The following is a 20,580-nucleotide window of genomic DNA, read 5'->3' on the forward strand; positions in this document are numbered from 1 at the left end:
TATTTAAGGGAATAAGATTTTCTGAAATTCTGCCCTTTCTAAGTCAGTAATATTTATTACATATTTTATAACACACTGATAACACTCACCAGCAACTGCATAGATATTACAATTTTTTAAAAACACTTCAAAAAACTATACAGTACAAACTGAGCCATTGTCACTGCAGGCAATGGATAAGGAGGAGGGGAAATAATAGAAGAATCAATTCTCATTATTTTTTTTTCTCATGGTAGCTCTACTGAAAATAATTTTACTGTGCTGTATTTATTAATGAATATTACTGCTGGAAATCAGTATACATTTAATACCTGTGGTTGGCTATCATAGAAGTTATTTCAAGTACATAACTAACTTTCTTACATGATAAAGAAAAACGTTTAGTGATAAAAGTAGGACCAACCCTTCCAAATGTTTCACTACCAGGCTAGGTAAAATATTCTAAAATGTTGTGATGGGTCAGCTGTATATAATCTTATCACAAGATTCAAGAAATGACTCACTGATGACCCCTCACAAGACCCTCATTTGACACACTCACACCTGAACCCCTTATAAACAATAGCAATAGCAGTAGACTTATATACCGCTTCATAGGGCTTTCAGCCCTCTCTAAGCGGTTTACAGAGAGTCAGCATATTGCCCCCAACAATCCGGGTCCTCATTTTACCCACCTCGGAAGGATGGAAGGGTGAGTCAACCCTGAGCCGGTGAGATTTGAACCGCTGAACTGCTGATCTAGCAGTAGCCTGCAGTGCTGCATTTAACCACTGCGCCACCTTGGCTCTTAAAACTGACATCCCCTAAACTCTGCTGAAGATGTTACCTAACCAACGCACAAGCTGGAAGAATGAACCTTCATCCTCGTTTTGGGCTTGTGATCACGAGAGCTACCACCTGGAGTTACACTGACAGCATCGAGGATCCTGTCAAATCTCATCAGGTTCAACAGGACCAAACTGTTCCCAGATAATCACTGGGAACACTCACTAAGGCCACTCCACAGGCATCTCTAATGGACCTTTCGCTCATTTGGATTCTTACTGAAGTCTATAGAGTGAAATCTTGAATGTACAAAATCTTTTAGAGAATGCATTAAGTAACCCTGCATATTTGCTTACATTCCCAAACCTACAACGGATACTTTAAGAGCTTTAAAGGAATGTCCTTTATCACTTTTGGAACAAGTTCTGGCTGAGCTAGCAATATTTACTATTAATGGCTGTAATAGTTCACTGACCCGGTAATTACAGATTGCTTCTAGGCAGTTTTTACAGTAAAATCAATGTTTTTTTAAAAACCTAAGGGATAGAAAAACACAAGTTAGAAGCAGCTTTCACTACACTTCATAACAGACCAGATGCACAGCTCAATTTATTTCTACTTACTGAGAAAATTGCTTGTGGTTTTCCTAATTTCTTTGTTCTATCTTTTCTGTTCCTACTAATGTTATCTTAATGAGAATTTCAATAAGGCATTCGATGGCTAGCTCTTCTCCGCACACTGGAAAGAGACCTTGGGAAAAGAAATATGCAAAATACTGAGTTTGCAATTTACTCCTCAAGCCGCCAGTAATGAGAAAGGATCTATGGGAAGGAAATCATGTCTTGCTGCCATCCGCTCTTCCCACCACTAATAAGGGCAAATGGTTAAAAACTACCTTTTAAGTTGTTGGCTGCTGTTTCCTTGTGCAGGACAAAAGATATTGCAATGGATTCAAATACAGAATAAAATGTGCCAGAAGTGCCAGCCTATTCAGATGAACATCCCTTCCAGATGCCAGAGATCTTACAACTAAACAAAGGAAGGCATGTCCCAGGAAAATGTTGCAGGATCCAATCTGGGTTGGTCACTGGGACCAGTGTCTTCTGAGCTTTCAGACTTGTGCTGGAGGACATCCTAAGGGAACTTCACTGTGGGCTTTGGGCTGTTCTGTGTGTGGTGTTTATAGGGTGCCTGTTGTGTGCAGCTTTATAGATGTAGATTGGGGAGTTGATGAATGGCTATTAAGTTGTTGGCTGTTGTTTCCTTGTGCTGTCAAGCCCTTGCCTCCTAAGAACTTGATAAACTGCGGGCAGCCTCACATTGTAATAAACAAGGACATACATTCTATTTTGCAGCTACTAACATTGTTGGATGAACAGGCACAAAAAGAGCCAGGGAAATGATTGAAACCTGGGAAACAGGCCCCTTGTCAATCAACAGGAGTGCTAATTTACCCCCCAGCTTAACAAATATGAGGCAAGGGCTTGACAGCACAAGGAAACTAGCCAACAACTTAATAGCCAGCCATCAACTTCCCAATCTACAACTAAAAACCACACACAAGTACCATATAAATACCATACACAGAACAGCCCAAGCCCAGAGAAGCTCCCTAAGGATTGGCCCCAGCACCAGTCTGAAAGTTGGGAAGACAAAACCTCTGGTCCCAGTGACTGATCCAGATTAGATCCTGCTTCTTAATTAAATAACAAAAAAATCTTCACCTTAAAAGAGGTTGCTGCTTCCATCTGGATGCTGAATAAGCAGAAACCACAACAGCAGGGTGCCTGTCTCAGAAGGAAACCCAACTAAGTTTGCTTTCTTGGAATTCCTAGAGGACAGGCGGGGTGCTTTCAAAAGACAAAGACCAGACTTACCCAAAGGGCTTCTAGTGGAGGGCTCACCATGGCTTCCTTTCTTCTCCTTGAAGAAATAAACTTTACCTTTTTCAAGTACCGTATTTTTCAGACTATAAGATGCTCTCGGTTATAAGACGCACATTAACTTTTAAGAGGAGGAAAACAAGGGGAAAAATATCTGCCTCTGCGGATCGTTTGCGGCTGCCACAGACTGTTCGCTGTGACCCGTTGGCCACCGCTGTAGACCATTCGCCACAGCCTGTTCACCACTGATCGGCGCCTAGAGCAGCTGATCGGTACCACACCAACCCCCTCCCCCACCGCAATATTTGCGTAGACATTACCACCCACTTTGGGGGGCGGTGCGTCTTATAGTCCCAAAAATATGGTAATTCCCTCTGTTCTTTATTCTGAGCTTGGAAACAAACTTGGAAAGATTTTTTTCTAACAGATCCAGTGCGAGTTTTTGTTCAGCCTTGAAACAAAAAAAAAAAAAAAAAAATCCCACTCAAATACAAAACATTGCAATTTACATTGTTTCAGATATTTTAGCCTGGCTTGATTAATTTGTTTTCAAACACTTTCCAAACCAAATGCATAAGTTCTGAGAGGAAGAAATGGGTGAGCGTTCGAGATAAGAGCTCATATGCCACATTGGAGAATCTTTTTGGATGCTGCTGCTCAAGCATGAGTGAAGACTATAGACCCAAATGGGCCTTGAGGAGACTAATGGATTATTGGCAAGGTAACTGTTACATGACTATCCCTACTCCATCCTGCCTCCCATAATCTATTTAGTACACGGTATTTAAAGTCAAGCAATATTCTGACTGGTTAAGAAGAAAGCTTTAATTTCCCTTCTGCTTGCTTTTCACCCACCTTACAATTCTCTATCTTCTCAAAATAGTCACCATCTCTCCAAATGTTATTTTCAGATTCAGCTTTGGAAGAACTGTCTGAAAGTCTAGGGGGCCTTCTGTGGAAAATTGTTCCACAGAAGAGTGAGCGTTATTGAGAAGGAGAGAGTCTTAGCAGAGGTTCTCATTGGATGAGTAAAGTCAACTTGGAGAAGTGGGGCTAAGAGATAACCATACCCCAAATGCCCCAAACTGCAAATGCAGCTCCTATTCGCAGTGTGACATGAGCAAAACTAGGTGCATTCATAACTAGATAGGCACTGCAAAAAAACTTAGATGCAGTGATCCACACTCTCAATCCTTACAATGAGACCAAATGGATTTTTACTGTCAATGGTACAAAAGCATCTGAGGGATCCACCAAGACTTGAAGGATTACATTCCCTTTTTCGGTCCCAAAAGGTGCCTTTTCAGGAGGCAACTGGACTTCCTTGTTTTTTCTTTGAAGACATTTCGCTTCTCATCCAAGAAGCTTCTTTAGCTCTGGCAGGATAGTGTGTAGTTGGATGAGTTGAAGAAGCTTCTTGGATGAGAAGCAAAACGTCTTCAAAGAAAAAACAAGGAAGTCCATTTGCCTCCTGAAAAAGCACCTTTGGGACAACTATGACCTGGATGACTGAGAATCTCTACAGACTTTTTAGCTATACAATTCCCTTTTCCAAGTCTTGCCAAATGAAGGTATGTTCCAGCCGCTCAAGATTTAAAGTCAACCACCACAAGCTGTCCCACTATTTTATTCTGTTTATAGACCATGAACCATCCTATACATGTACGTATATTCTGGCTATGATGTTCATGGCCTATGTTGGTCTATTGTTGCTGACTTGTTGCTGAGTGTACTTCCTTAGTTCGCAATGGGAATTTTAGAAATGCATGTAAAAAAAAAATGAACTTGCTGACTTAAGATGATTGGTCGTATGTTTAGTACCCCTATCTATTTCTGTAGCTTTGGGAGAAAAGCAAGGGGATTCCCACTCTTATAAAGATCATTCAATGGTCTGAAGTTTGTTCTGCTGGAACACTCAAAATGTTTCCAAAGAAATTCTGAATGAATCTGTTTTATTCCACCTTTAAAATCAAACCTTTTGATGCCCATGCTATGCAGATTGCAGACATAAGGCAAGCGATCCTTTGCAACATGCATGAGTAAAGCACTTTTGCTCAAAACCCACAGCCACGTTAACCAACCACAGCCAAAGTTCAGCATAGCTGCTTCAACGCGAGCTGCACTGGCTACTGAGCGGTCTCCGGATATGCTTCAAAGTGCTAGTCGTAACTTATAAAGCCCTTCATGGTATTGGACCTGGGTACTTGAGAGACCGCCTGCTGCCAATTACCTCCCAAAGACCCGTTAGATCACACAGGGTCAGCCTCCTCTGGGTTCCGTCCACCAGCCAATGCCACCTGGCTACTACCCGGGGGAGGGCCTTCTCTGTGGCAGCTCCGGCCCTTTGGAACGAACTCCCCGCGGAGATTCGGACCCTCACCTCTCTCCAGGCCTTCCGGAAAGCCATCAAAACCTGACTGTGCTGGCAGGCCTGGGGTTGATGAGTTCCCCTCCCCTCTCGACTTGTATGGTTGTATGATTCTTGTTTATTTTAATCACGTGTATTGTGCTTTATGCTCCCTTTTCCCCCTTTGAGTTGTTCGCTGCCCTGAGTCTCTCCCGGAGAAGGGCGGCATACAAATAAACTAAATCTGAATCTGAATGTCTTTTTCCTTGGTTGTTTCCATATCCTTCCAGACCGTACGGCTACTAGTCTATTTCAACATTTCAAGGAGTGCTTCATTGACATGAATGTAGAACTTCAAAGTAAAACAACTGGAAGAACACCTAATATACACCCCAAAACAAGAGACAGTTCTGTGCATTTGACAAATTCTAACAATCCCCCTTTCTTTGAACATCTTCCTCTCCAATTATCTACAGCTGGAACAGGAGGACTACATACATGGATGGTTTTCAGAGTGTCAAACCTTTATCCTTTCACTGTGAAAAACAGCTGCCTTTAGAAGCAAGAGAAAGTGGAAAGATGTTTTTCTCTTCTCACACCAATGGAGTAAGGAACCTGTATCAAGGAAAGACACACTTGCTGCTTCTATGAAGGAACAAGACAACTTGCAATAGAGAAACGCGTTTTGTTTGAAGTTTTATTTACATATCTTACACTGAAGGAATGTAGTAATAAAGTGCTTCTTTTTAAAAGAGATGCCCCACTTAGGTTTATAGAGAGTCACGTGACAATCGTGGGCAACATCTGAGTGTCAAAGGTATAGTGGAGGTAGCGGTACACTTCCTCTGCTTTCTGCTGATTGACCCGAGTGCGGCCTGCCATCTCCTTTGGGGTACTGAAAAGGAAGAAGGAAAGGAGTGCTTCTCATTAAGGCACTAGTTGTAACCAGGATTCTTCAGCCAAAATACAAAGGGAAAGAATATGAAAATTACTAGAACAGACGGGATAATCAGAGAGGCTTCAAAAGGTCATAATGGTACTACCTACCTGTGTGGTTGGCTTAAATATTCTTGTCCTATAAATTCTTGTCACTACCTTTATTGATATTAACTCAATTTAAATTTAATTTATATGGTCACCCTTCCTGACTCTGGATGGGAAATAAAACAACGTACAAAATAACATCAAAATGAATGACATACAATCTCTCTAAGCTATGAGATCAACCTCATGCTTGAGCAGGGGGCTGTTCTAGAAGACATCTAAGGTCCCTTCCAGCTCTATTCTGATTCTAATGATAAATCCAACTGAAAATATTCAACTAGACTTTTAGAGAATCACTTTTTTTTTTAACACAACAGGTCCTAAATACAGTATCATTGGATTAATCATAAACTGTCAGATTAGAAGTTTGAAGTGGGGGGGAGGAGGAGGAGGAGGAAAAAAAGAAGGAAGAAGAAGGAGAAATGGCTTTTACCATGACAGTTCTATAAAGCCGTCAGATTAGAAAGTAAAAAACAAAATGTAGGCCACTGTAACCAATCTATCTGCTTGTATCCAACAAAGGGTCGAGATCAGAACAATCAAAGGGGAAACTGTACCTGTTTGCCATCTCTTTTAAAGAACCAAAATGGTGGCACAAGGCCAGAGCCAAGGTATAGCTGACGCAGGGAATGCTCAAATAGAAACGGAAAACATCCCGTCGGGGTCCCTCCACTTCTGTTGGCACCTGGATGGCTGCGTTCTTCCGCTGTTCCACCAAAGCTAGTTCCTTTAGCAAGTCAGCCGTTTCCACTTGGCAGGCACTGAAGAGCACTTTGATTCCTGCCTGAATGAATGCTGATAAGATGCCATCATAGTGCTTGGTTCTGTGGAACACTTTCCACGTCTCTCCTGTAAGATTGAAAAACAAAAGTTCATCATTTCCATGATGGCACAACACTCTGATACAGGAACAAGCTAATGATATTTTACCCTAGTCTTTTCTGCAGGCCCAGTTCCTGTGATTAGTTTATAGTTCAGTTTATTATGTGAGTACATAAAACCTGAGTTGAGTAAACCACGGTGAAGCAAAAATATATAAAAGAAGGAGCAACAGTAAAGGTAAAGGTTCCCCTCACACATATGTGCTAGTCATTCCTGACTCTAGGGAGCAGTGCTCATCTCTGTTTCAAAGCTGAAGAGCCAGCGCTGTCTGAAGACGTCTCCGTGGTCATGTGGCTGGCATGACTAAATGACGAAGGTGTATGGAACGATGTTACCTTCCCACCAAAGTGGTCCCTATTTTTCAACTTGCGTTTTTTAAATGCTTTCGAACTGCTAGGTTGGCAGAAGCTGGGACAAGTAACGGGAGCTCACTCCATTACATGGCACTAGGGATTTGAACTGCCAAACTGCCGACTTTTCTGATTGACAAGCTCAGAGTCTTAGCGACTGAGCTACCACGTCCCAAAATCAAATCAGATCTCAAACCAAATCTTATTACAGCCTGAAGCCCATAATATCAGTGAGGTAAAACCTATATGCACATACGCACGCACCCCAGAGGTGGTCACCTGGTTCAGACCGGTTCACCAGAACCGGTAGTGGAAATCCTGGGTGGCCCCGCCCAACTTCCCCGGCTCTATGCCGTCCTATTTAGGCACATTTTCAAGCCAAAGCACATGCACAGAAGGCAGAGCACGTGCATGGACGCACGTGCTCACATTTACGAACCGATAGCAAAAGTAAGTGAATACCAACCCTGGCACAATCACACACATACACATGTAGGTATCTGTGTGCGTATACACTAATAGTAAAATATAATGTAAGATATATAACAAACAACAAAATCAGAATACAAAGTAGTGGAGACAATAATGGTAAAGTAAAATACAAGTAGATAGACAAAAGTCAAAATCTTCACCTACAAACAAAGTGAGAACAAAGTGAGAGCAGCTTGGGAGAATATGAGACTCCCTATTAAACTCTGAATGTCTGAGTAAAATTTCTTTCACAGCTTTAAAAATGATCAGGTATGATAGAAAAGGCACATCTCTAATGTTAAAATATTTCAAAAATGATAAGACTGACACAGAAAAGGTCCTTCCTCTGATCCACAATCTGCTCCTCTCAGAACAACAGAATGAAAGAGTTGGAAGGGACCTTGGAGGTCTTCTAGAATCTAAATCAATCCCCTGCTCAGGCAGGAAACCCTATACCATTTCAGACAAATGATTGTCCGATTTCTTCTTAAAAACGTTCAGTGTCAGAGCATTCACAACTTCTAGAGGCAACTTATTCCACTGATTAAGTGTTCTGTCAGAAATTTCTCCTTGGTTCTAGGTTGCTTCTCTCTTTGATTAGTTTCCATCTGTTGCTTCTTGTCCTGCCTTCCAGGTGCCTTGGAGAATAGCTTGACTCCCTCTTCTTTGTGGCAGTCCCTGAGGTATTAGAACACTGCTATCATCTCTCCCCTAGTCCTTCTTTTCATTAAACTAGACATACCCAGTTCCTGCAACAGTTCTTCATATGTTTTAGTCTCCAGTCCCCTAATCTTTGTTGCTCTTCTCTGTACTCTTTCTAGAGTCTCCACATCTTTTTTACATCGTGGCGACCAAAACTGAATGCAGTATTCCAAGTGTGGCCTTACTAAGGCATTATAAAGTGGCATTAACACTTCACGGGATCTTGATTCTGTCCCTTTGTTAATGCAGCCTAGAACTGTGTTGGCTTTTTTGGTAGCTGCTGCACACTGCTGTCTTAAAGAGGCAGGACCGTGATGTAATTCTCTTGTTCCTTCCCAGTTTGTAATTCTGTTTCTAGTCCCACCTTCACCTCCTTGTGAAATACAGCTTTTGTTTCCTATTTAGCTATGAATCTCATAACCAGTACAGCTAAAAAGTCCACCTGAAGAGCCTCTGAATGTCAGAGGGAGAACTACCAGACAAGATACCCACCTGTCCTAACTCTTTCCTTCTCCACAATTATACAGATCCTATCAAACTTGTTCTTCAGCTGTTGCATCCTCTGGACCATTTTACTCTGATGTGTACTGTTGACCAATTCTGCCTGGCACTTCCTTTCCACCGCCAGACGGTTGCTGACAATATAATCACAGGAACCGAGAGAACAAATCTCAACCTTCACTCCGTGAACAGTTTTCAGGGTTGAAATAACTTCCGGCCCGGAGGAGATCTCATGGTTATCCACCAGAATGCACAGAGGTGCTTGGTTCTTTGAATTCCTTAGAGTCCAAGAGGAGGAGGAAGAGGAAGAGAGTCCAGGAGGGTTCTCCAAAAATGTTTCCGACTGCGAAGATCATAACACTGTATCAGTCAGCAGGCAAATAGAACAGCAAATATCTAAAGAAACTGGGGAACAATCTTTTAATATTTGTACCGTGTCAAAGTACCATATTTTTTGGACTATAAGACACACCTGAGCATAAGACGCACTAAGATTTTGAAGAGGTAAATTTTTAAAAAAGGTTTTTGCACTCTGCAGACCTCCCAAACCCTCTGCATGCCCTGTTTCTTGTGAAAAACAGGGAATGCAGAGTTTGAGAGGGCTGCAAAGTGCTCCTGGGGGCTGGCAAAAAACGGCCCATTTTTTGCTTTTTTGCCCTCCCCAGCCCTCAGGAGCACTTTATAGGCTTCCCAAACCCTCTGCGCATCCATTTTTGCAAAAAACGGGATGCACAGGGGCAGGGTTTTGGGAGGCCAAAAATGCTGTATTCAATGTATAAGACACACCCAGATTTTCACCCTCTTTTTGGGGGTGGGGAAGGGTGTGCCTTATACTCCAAAAATACCGTAACTATTTCCTGCAGAGTTACATAGAAAACGCAGGTCACAGTTGTCTATGGATATTTCTCAATCATGGTTGTCCCAAAGGTGCTTTTTCCAAATTTTAAAATTTAAAAATGCAGTTTCCAATTACTGATTAAAGAGACATTATTGGAAAAACTGTTGGGATGTTGGGAAGAAAAAAATATGGAAAAATGGCATTTTTAAATTTAAAAGATGGCTATTTTATAATGTTGCTATGGAAGAAATGTTTAGCCATCTCTTTAAAGTTTTATGTCCATATATGCTCATTTTATTAAATGCCAGGATAACCTACTTCTGTAATCTCATAGAGCCACACGATTGGAACAGGTCTTATAGCTTCAGCTTGAACAAAACCAATTAAGAATAGTTCACCAATTATTGGATAACCGTCTCGGCCTAAATTCTTACTGTTAGAAAATCTCCCCTACTTCAATTGGAATTTGCCTTCCTGAATTTAAATCTGTTATTCTGTGTTCTGGAACAAGAGAGAACAATTTTTGATCTTCATTTTGCGACATGCTTTCAGGTACATGATTCTACTGTACCCCTCAGTCATCTTTTCTCAAGGCTAAAGTTATCTATTTATTGCAAAATGAATCGACAAACTTCTCCGACCCAGCACAGTATGCTAATATAAGCAGAATTAGCAAAGGAGAGGAAAACTATAAAATCTTTTAATGAAGATTCTCAAGGGAAATGTGGCAAAGGCTTAAACTAATCATTTTTAAAGGTTTCTCCTGACTCCTTAATTCCACTATTCCAAGCTATCAACACACAAAAAGCAGTAATTTAAAAAACAGTCTTACCTTCGGCATAATCTGGAACTGTTCACCCACAAGCTCTGATTTGCACTGATATTTGCTTTGAAGATGAAAATTTGATTGTTCTGGCAAACAAGCTTTTGGTTCCAAGCGTACCTGAGCATGGCTTTCTTGGGGTTTTAGAACTGAGCATTTTTGGGGCAGAGTCCGGTCCTTAGTTAAGGAAATAGCATTAGAATCCTTATCAACTTTAACACCGACTCGTGATTTCATCTGCTCTCCCTTTTTATCCGTTTCCTCATCTTCACTAGATCCGTTAAGGATACGAACCCTGGTTAACCTCTTTGGGGCTAATGGAGTTGCTGTTTTCTGCTTCACCTGGCCTGCTTTCATTTTTTTCCTTTTACGGGTTTGGTACTGTTTTCTCCCGTTCACAAAGCTTTCTTCCCCTAAAAGGTCAAAATTGATGCACACATCTTCATCACTGGAATTGCTTTTGGGGTTATCCTCTTCATTGTCCTCAACACAGAAGCTGTCCTCTACGTAGCATTCATCTTGCTCTGGAATCTGAGAAGAAAGAAGGCAAATCCTGACAAATCCCTCTGCCTCATGAAAGAAAGAAGCAAAAATAACAGCTATAATTACATTATCCATAATACCCTGTTTCCCTGAAAATAAGACCTTCCTGAATAATAAGCCCAATGGGGCTTTTGAGCACATGCACTAATAAGTCCTCCTCCGAAAATAAGCCATCCCCGAAAATATTGCAACACAGCAGCAGCCATGAGGTGACCACGCTCGCCACTTCCTGCACCTAAAAAATAATAAGACCTCCCCGAAAATAAGGCCAAGTGCTTATGGGGGGGGGGAAGTAAGATCCTGTCTTATTTTTGGGGAAACACAGTATTTAGTTATACTGGCCATTATTGTTAAGAGTTCGTTGCAGAAAATCACTTCCAGAAAGCACACACAGATAACTGATTCAACTGGATTCATTAACTTCTTTATATACATATTAACACATGAAGATAAATGTACAATACCAATATAGGTTTTCTCCAATGCAGTAGTAGTTACAAGCAAACACAGGCAGCAGAACAGCACAGAGGAGTTTTTAGTTTCGAGTTCAGAGCAGACAAAGAAACTAGTTTCAGTTTCAGTTTCAGTTCTCAGCACAGACTCAGATCTGTTTAAGCTCACATTGGCTGACTTGGTTGCTATGCCTATTCATTGGCTGACCTTGTTACCATGTCTCTCCCAGTCATGAATATTCTAGCAATTACTGATCCAAATTCAGAGTTTTGGCGCTTAAACCCCCTCCCCTCCCCTTAAAAATCTGCCTGATTTCATTATGCATCCAAAAATACATTAAGATCTTCAACATAAAACCTTTTCTTGATGTCTGGCTTATCTTCTTAATAGTTAGACATCTCTCATGATGGAACTTGTGCCTTTATCCCACTTTGTTGACTTTTGACAGCTTAAAAAAAGAACTATTTTTCCCTAGTGCTTATGCGCTTTTATCTAGCTTTTGTCTGATTTCACAAACTTAAACAGAGAGAACCCCAGTTAATACTTGGATGGGAGGCGCTAAGGATGTGTCCACAAAGTCATCAACAATTGAAGGTGAAGGATCTTACTTTGCATATGTCAGGCTTTCTGCCAATTGTCTAAAACTAAGAACCAGATGATTCTTACTTTTCTTTAGCAATATTTACTACGATGGAAGAGGTAGCGGCACAAAAATATAAGCACGTAAGGTAATTTCAGTTGCTTCATTTTAGCACCAGTTTATCTCCAGGTATATTACAGAACAGATTTTTTGGTTCTCTTGCTTGCAGCCTTCCTAATATCTGATGAGGAGGCATTTCTCTTCGCTGATAACATGGAAGATTGTAACCCCTGATGTTCTTAGAAATATTGTATTGGAAATAACCAGCACTTTGAGGTAAGCCAGAAGTCTATTGGCAACCAATACAACAACTGCAGTGTCCCCATGGTCCGTTCCACAAGCAGGTTTCTGCTGCTATCAACCTGGTCACTCTATTTTATACTTGCTGTAGCTTCCTATTAATCTTTAAAACCTCCTGTGTTTGTAATAATAAGGGGTGCTACTTACCACTGACAGGTTTTGGCAGCTCAGGTAGGATTGAAAAAAACAATTCTTAAAATATTCTCACTTGTGATAGTTGCATTTGGATTGTTTTAGCTTTTTAATTAAGTATACCCCCGCTCTGATAATGTTCCTTAAAATAAAATAATACCTAGGCATTTCAAAGCATTTGCAGGTTCAGACTAATCTGTGACGTGGTTCCATTTATTACAGTATCACTTTCTTTGCTTGACTTTTTACCTGTGAGAAAACAGTTATAGGATTGAATTCTTTATGCACCATCTTATACTTGTTGCCAACAGCTGGACTGCGTACAGATTTCAGATAAACTGCCTGCATCTCAGATTCTAGGCAGAGAAAGAAAATAAACTGTCAGACAAAAAAGTAACTGAGAACGCACTCAATCTTGAATCTAAACATTTTGTTTGTCATATAAAAGCTGTAACCTTTAGAAAAAAATGCCTTATAGCTCCATTACAACCTTCAATGCACAAGTATCTCTGTGGGATTCTGGAAGGGAAACAGGGGTGTCAGACTCAATTTCATTGAGGGATGCATCAGGGTTGTGTTTGACCTTGGGGGGGGGAGTGGCCGGGAGGGCATCCAGCTCAACATTACTCATGTCAGGGGGCACCTGTGGTGACCCAGGTGGGGCTGGGAGGATCCACTTTGGCTAGTAGTGTGTTTTGCTAGCACTCTGCCAGCGAAAACGAATCGTAGGGGTTGATGCGTGTGGCCCTCCCGAGCTCTTTTTTCCCTGGCAGAGGCACAGCGGACCGGCCCTTCCCTGTTTCCAAGGTGGCCACGTGGGCCAGATCTATGCAACCATGAATTTGGCACCCCTGGTCTAGCAGATGAAGAGCAGCTTGTTTCCAAGGAAAGTAGCATCTTCAGGTATCGGAGAGAGGAATTATCAAGAACGTAATGGAAAATTTAACTCCCCTACCCGCACACACACATATAGACACTGCTATTTCAAAGTTAAAAACTAGGAGCAGAAATGGAAATATTTTATTCATATCTTATCTAAGAAAGTTATTTATCGGACTACAGATAAGTTCAAGCAGAATACCAACTGACTGATGGGAGGGGGAGACAATTTTCTCTGCATACCATTTAAATCTTGAGCGATCTGCGTCTCATCATCAAGAAACTGAACAAGGGACGAACTCAACTCATCTTCTGATTTTATACTCTCATCAGACGAAATGTCCACTCCATCTTCAGAAAGTTCTGCCTCCTCATCTATAAAGTGCTTGGCTAAATTCTACAGGATGGAAAAGCAAATTTTGGATACAAATCCATTTCAAAGAATTCACTTGCAGTAAACTATAATAATGGAAGATTGACCAAAAAATGGTCAGCTGGTACTAAGGATCTGGTTCCTAGGGGATTGTAGCAAATCACAGAGGAGGCCATACTCTAGCTGTTGATTCATGGATCATTCTTGGGATCCACTAGGTTTTTAAAGTGATTCAACTTCCAGCTGTCAAAGCTTTAAATTACTAAAATAGAATATATATTCATCAAAAGGAAAACAGGATTCTGACTGCTTAACATATATTACAATACTGCGCTATACAAAATTAATTGGACAGTTGGTTACTATATCAATATGTTAACTGCAGAAAATGTTCAGGTGCTAACCTGAATGGATTAAGCTAGTTTTCTATTTTTTTATTTTGCAAAAGTGGGAAATTTGACTCATTGGCTAGCTCCATTTGTATTAAAACACCTTTCCCCAGACATATATTCATTTATTAAGAAGTTGTGAATGCCCCAACAGTCTTGAAGAATATGTTGGATCGCCATTTGTCTGAAACGGTATAGGGTTTTCTGCCTAGGCAGGGGGTTGGACTAGAAGACCTCCAAGGTCCCTTCCAACTCTACTATTGTATTGTATTGTATTATTCATAATATGCTGAAAATGTTAGCCTGTTCCTGATTTCGTATGGCTTTTTTTAAAAAAAAGTAATCTTTATTAGTTATACACTTTTTAAGAGTAAAACATACAAATACAAATACAATTTTAAACATACAACCCCCCTCCCCCCCCACAGTGACAGTCATTCACAGCCCAACTTTTTTTTCCTTCCTCATTGTTTAGTCTCTAAGCCGCATCTTCTCATTACAAAATTCAGGGATCTATTACAATACCCATGTTCACTTTTAGTTCCCATTGTTAACAACTGCTATTTAACTTTCCCCATTTTAAGTCCCTGCTGTTCTCCTTGTCGCCCACATATACCATAGGTTCCAGCTAAGATAGTGTTCCGTTTCTCCTATGTCCCTCAGCCAACCCATCATTCTGTCCATTTCTGCACATTCATAGATCTTTTTAATTATGGCATCTTCCGACGGTATGGTAGTAGATTTCCAAAATTGTGCATAAGTTATTCTTGCAGCCACAATTATATGTACTTTACTCATGTTTTCTGGTTTTATGCTTAATAAAAAATTCTCGGGTTTCCATTCCATGCTTGCCCCAGTAACCTCTTTTAGCCATTTTTGAATCCTTCTCCAGTATTTCGTGGCCTCAGTACAACACCACCAAATATGGTAGAATGTGCTGTCCCTTCTTCCGCATTTCCAACATAGTGGAGATAACCCAGGAAACATTTTGGCTAACCTCATTGGGGGGAAGTGCCATCTATAAACCATCTTGTATATGTTTTCTTTAAATGCTGTAGATATTGTAAGTTTGATAGTCTTACTATATAGATCCCACCATTTGCCCATTTCAATCTCATAGCCAAAGTTTCTCTCCCATGCTATTAGAAGGCTTTTATCCATCTCTTCTTTAGCATCTTGACAGGTCAAAAATTGATAAATATTCGATAACATTTATTTATCTCCGCCAAGCAAAATCTTATCTAGCCCCTGAGGGTTTGGGTAGATCCCAAACCGTACCTTATCGCTTTTAAACCTGTTTCTAACCTGTAAATATTCCCACCATTTCAGATTCCTGCTCTGCTGCTCTAATTCCATCTTTGTTTTCATGTTGCCATCTTCTGTCATAATGTCTTTATATGTTATGTTTCTTGTCCAATTAAATACACTGGGATGCGTTAAGGCCTCTAACGGTGCCAACCAGCACGGAACTCTAAGATAGTATTTTTTCCTCATCTTTCCCCAGACCCCCATCAAAATCTTCCGAATATAATGTCCCATGAAGTACCTATGGGGGGTATCTCTTTCTTGCCAGAGGGAGGCATGCCATCCCTGGGGGAGGTCATGTCCCTCTATAGCCAATAGGCGCCTTCTACTCAACGTCATCCAATCCTTCACCCATGTCATAATTGCTGCATTATAATATGCTTCCCAGTTGGGTACTCCGAAGCCTCCCAGTTCTTTACGTTTTTGCAACATTTGGGCTTTAATTCGTGCTTTCTTGCCTTGCCATATAAATCGAGCCACTATTGTCTCCAAAGATTTTTTAAAAAAATTGTCCAAGTTAGTTGGTGCCGTTTGAAACAGAAACAAAAATTTCGGTAATACATGTGTCTTAACTGTCGCAATCCTGCCCATCAAAGACAGTTGTTTACCACTCCAATTAGTCATATCCTTAGATACCTGTTGTAGCAATTTCATATAATTATCTACCTTGATAGAGGAACATCTCTCTGTGAGCCAAATTCCCAAGTATTGTATTTTATGGGCCATATTAATCCCTAACAGGCTTTGTACTTCCCTTTTCTGGTTCAAAGTCATATTCTTAATTAACAGTTTTGTCTTCTCATTATTTATACGTAGCCCCGCTATCCTACTGTACTCCTCTATTTTACGTAAAAGTTGTATCCCAGAAGCCATAGGATCCTCCAGAATAAAAACAAGGTCGTCAGCAAAAGCCTGGACCTTAAATTCCTGAGCTTTAGCTCGTAACCCTTTAATTTGTGTATCACTATTCTAAGAAGGGGTTCTAATGTAAGGATAAACAATAGGGGGGATAACGGGCATCCTTGTCTTGTGCCTTTACCAATCTCAATATCACCCGCCTCTTCTCCATTTACCAATAATGTCGCAATTTGTCGTACATAAATTGCCCGAACTGCATTTAAGAAGTTTTCTGATTTCGTATGGCTTAATTGTCTGGCTGGCAAGAACTTTCTCTTGATTATAAATTTGGTAAAAAAAAAAAATTGTTTGCTGTCTCAATCACCAAAATAACTACAAAGGGACTCTTGCTAACCAAACATGTTCATTCTGAATATGCATATGATTCTAAAGGGGTTTTAATGTTACCAACTCAAAGGCGAAATATAGTAAGAAAAAGATATTCACATCAGATAAATCATCTTAATTAATTGTAACCTCCTTACCTTGATCAGAGGTTTATCTACTTGCTTCTGCCTTTTCGTATCTTGAACCGGTTTCTTGATATAATTCTTTCTGTCCTGCAACACTGGGTTTGATTTCTGTTTGAAATCTGTGCTTTCATCACTAGAGACATCTGACTACAATGTAACATAATTGTTGATTAAAATTAGAACAAAATTAGCATTTCCATTATAAATGGAAAATTAGCGTTTCTACTATAAATGCATATAGTGAAGCAGACAGGTTTAAAAATTAAAAATTTCAGATGAAATTTTTCAGATGAACTGGAATTCTTATTAGGACTTATGGAAATTAAAGTAGAAAAGGCTCATTGGCAATTAGTTTTATACAAATAGTCCTTGACTCACATCCATTTTTATCAGCATTTCCAAATTATGATGGTACTAAAAAAAAAACCCCTCTTCCCCAGTCCTTGGATCTATAACTATTTCAGTACCCCTGTGATTATGTGATCAAAATTCAGCTGACGTGTATTTATGACAGTTACAGCTTCCTGGGGTCCTGTGTGTCAACTTGTAAAGCATTTCCATATCTGTTATTGAGTTGTCATAGGGGGAAAGGTGGGACGGGGAGAGCATTCCATGCATACCTTTGGCTAGAGTCGGATCTGATTACTACAGCATCTCGTTGGATAATGTGATTTATGACAGAGCGGGGGGCAAAGTTCAGCCGTAATTTATGTGAAGTCAGATCTGACTGCAATGGGGCATTGCCAAAATGTTGTTCCTAATAAATGACTGGATTTCTTTTGAAACTTGGCTCAAAGCACTTTGTGACAAGTCAATGGGGGAAGGCAGGTTCACTTCACAACCTTGTTACTAATTTAACAACTGCAGTGATTCACTTAACAAACAGGCCAGGAAAATTCATAAAATGGGGCAAAACGTAATCCATTTCTCACTTAGCAATATAAATTTTGGGCTGAATTGTGATCGTAAGTTGAGGACTGCAGCAAGGTTATTATACATACATAAAAGGAAGACTACAAAAACACAGGTAATGGAGAGGATGAATTCTGAAGATGGCTGAGTTTGCAGAATTGGTTAAATTGACTTGTTTGATTGAAGCGGGAACTACAATTACTTTTTATGAAATACCAGAAATGCTTTATTGACTTTTTGCTGAAAATGGATAAGAATAAACTGCTGGTTTTGGAATTTATTGAGTGTAAAGCTTTGTTTATGGGGAGAATGAAATTATGATATGGAATATGGGATGCTGGGGACGGTAATTGCTATGCTTCTAACTGAAGATCAAAAGTCATTCTTTAGATATCTTCCTTTTTGTTATTCTTCACTGTTTCTTTCTACTCTTTTAACATCATCTTCTATTTCATCCATAGTTTTTAAAATCCTTGTAAAATCTTTTAATAAAAACATATTTTTAAAGGGTATCCTTTTCCTATCTTCGAGTCCATATCCCCCCTCATACTGAAGCTAAAAGAAATGATAGAAAGATTTCAGACAATCTATATTATAATAAGGTATTTAGATCAAAGGTCTGATATGGTATGAAATAACTTTCAACCTTGTGAATATATTTTTCCCTATACAGCAAAGGGATGTGTGATTTGGGGAGGCAAGGGGGGATGGGCTTTGGGTCAATTTTGACTCTTGGCAACTTCCTGGACAAATCCATAAACTTTTCATGGCAACATTTCAGAAATGGTTTATCTTCTTCCTGGGGCTGAGAGAATGATGGCCTTTGTATATGAGGTAGGACTAGAACTCTCAAGTCTCCTGGTTTCTCATCTGATGACTTTACACCAAATTGGCTCCGGTTTGACCTTGAATAGACCTTGCATATTTAAAACATACACTAAATAAATTCTTATGAGTTAGCAAATGAAACAATCCCGCCAAGCTGATGGAGAAACAATCCTGCAAATAGCTGATACTATTTAATTTTATTTGGATATGAGTATTCAAGCCAAATTCAGTAACACATGTTTTAGGCACATTCTTTCTACAGTAGTGGTGTAGGGTCTCCTGCTTGGGCGGGGAGTTGGACTACGACCTACAAGGTCCCTTCCAACTCTGTTAATCTGAAACAAAGAAACTTACGGCAATGAATGGACGTTTCCGTTTCTTGACAGCATGAATTGGTGACTCAATGTCACAGTCACTAACCTAAGAAAGAATGAATAACAAGAGTATCCATTAAGAAGTCCCAGAGAGGAACATTTGAGTTACTTAAAGCTGCTGAAGTGTAACTAAATTACTCACATCAGAAGTGCTCAAAATTTTTGTTTTTCTCTTTTTTCTGTTAAGAAAAGAAAACTCTTCCTTTTCACTGCTGTTCCCTACAGTGAAGAATTAATAAGAAGAATCTGAATTTTTCAGCATACAATGAACTTGTTGGTTAGATTTAAAAAAATATACATTTCAACTTCTAAAAATAAGTAAGGCGATTTCTTGTTTGCAAGAAATTCTCTAAAAACGCAAAGTTCATCCTAGTTAAGCTGGAACTGAAGCTTAAATGTTAAGGTATGATGAATTAATAGCTGGCCAGCTGCTGTAAGTCTGTAATCCAAGATGATGACAGGAGGATGAGTCAGCACAGTTACTGCCACTTTAAGAAGTTGTATATATAAGGGAGGCCACGTGAGAGCATCTCTCTCTCTTTCTCTCTCCTCCTGTATCTCTCTCCACATGTTCTATCTCCATTGTGGTTCCCCATGTATAGGTGAAGATTGCTTGCTTGGTTGGTATTTGCCTAACACGTGTATGTATGTATATATTAATCTTGCATATAAACCACTGTTTGAAAGACACAACCTCTGTGTACTGTATTTGCTCCTGGGTTGTCTCAAAATAGTAGTCACTATTATATTACTCTGGCATTAAATTAAAACAATATTTTCCATCATGGGAACACATAAACTAGCTCTGTTGAACAAAAAGCCATATCCAACTAGCTGAATTTCTGTATTTTCTTTCTCATCTAGCTTCCCTAATCAAGTGCACTATTCTTTCTTTTGAGGAAATAAAAAAATATACCAAGAATTCAGTCTGATATAATATTTCAAAAGAGCAAATCAAATTTTGGTTATCAATCTTAGGACGGCTTTAAAATATTTCCAAGATTCATTACTTTACCTATAAATGCTTTTGTGTTCATTTAAATGTACAAACGCAGTAACTGTACATCCAGGAAAACTGCAATAGTAAATAAAGGGATCTTATATATTCTCACATAAAGAAGATACACCATTGGAAATTAGGATCATTTTAGCTAAAGGTAAAGGACCCCCAACACATACGTGCTAGTCATTCCCAACTCTAGGGAATGGTACTCATCTCGGTTTCTATGCCGAGGAGTCAGCACTGTTCGAAGATGTCTCCATGGTCAAGTGGCTGGCATGACTAAATGGTGAAGGGGCACAGAGCTCTGTTATCTTCCCACCAAAGTGGTTCCTATTTTTCTACTTGCATTTTTTACGTGCTTTCGAACTGCTAGGTTGCCAGAAGCTGGGACAAGTAACGGGAGCTCACTCCGTTACATGGCATTAGGGATTCAAACTGCTGAACTGCCGACCTTCTGATTGACAAGCTCGGCG

General features: G+C 39.9%; 1 protein-coding gene across 1 annotated transcript in view; it reads right to left on the reverse strand.

Moving 5' to 3' along the window:
* Window positions 1–5,678: 5,678 nt before the first annotated feature.
* FANCM (FA complementation group M) overlaps window positions 5,679–20,580 on the reverse strand; it is a 45,186-nt gene continuing 30,284 nt past the window's right edge. Inside the window, exons 15-23 of the mRNA XM_087729100.1 lie at window positions 19,247–19,323; window positions 19,085–19,150; window positions 17,003–17,137; window positions 13,797–13,950; window positions 12,924–13,030; window positions 10,616–11,137; window positions 8,937–9,288; window positions 6,597–6,888; window positions 5,679–5,890 (exon numbers count right to left, since the gene is read on the reverse strand). Of these exons, the coding sequence (XP_087585226.1) occupies window positions 5,776–5,890; window positions 6,597–6,888; window positions 8,937–9,288; window positions 10,616–11,137; window positions 12,924–13,030; window positions 13,797–13,950; window positions 17,003–17,137; window positions 19,085–19,150; window positions 19,247–19,323 (1,820 nt within the window). The 3' untranslated portion in view covers window positions 5,679–5,775. The remainder of the gene's footprint in view (window positions 5,891–6,596; window positions 6,889–8,936; window positions 9,289–10,615; window positions 11,138–12,923; window positions 13,031–13,796; window positions 13,951–17,002; window positions 17,138–19,084; window positions 19,151–19,246; window positions 19,324–20,580) is intronic.

This window comes from Thamnophis sirtalis, unplaced genomic scaffold (genome assembly GCF_051295495.1).
Source record: "Thamnophis sirtalis isolate CommonGarterSnake01/CBP01778 unplaced genomic scaffold, rThaSir2_p1.2 scaffold_1, whole genome shotgun sequence".
Classification (NCBI taxonomy): Eukaryota; Metazoa; Chordata; class Lepidosauria; order Squamata; family Natricidae; genus Thamnophis; species Thamnophis sirtalis.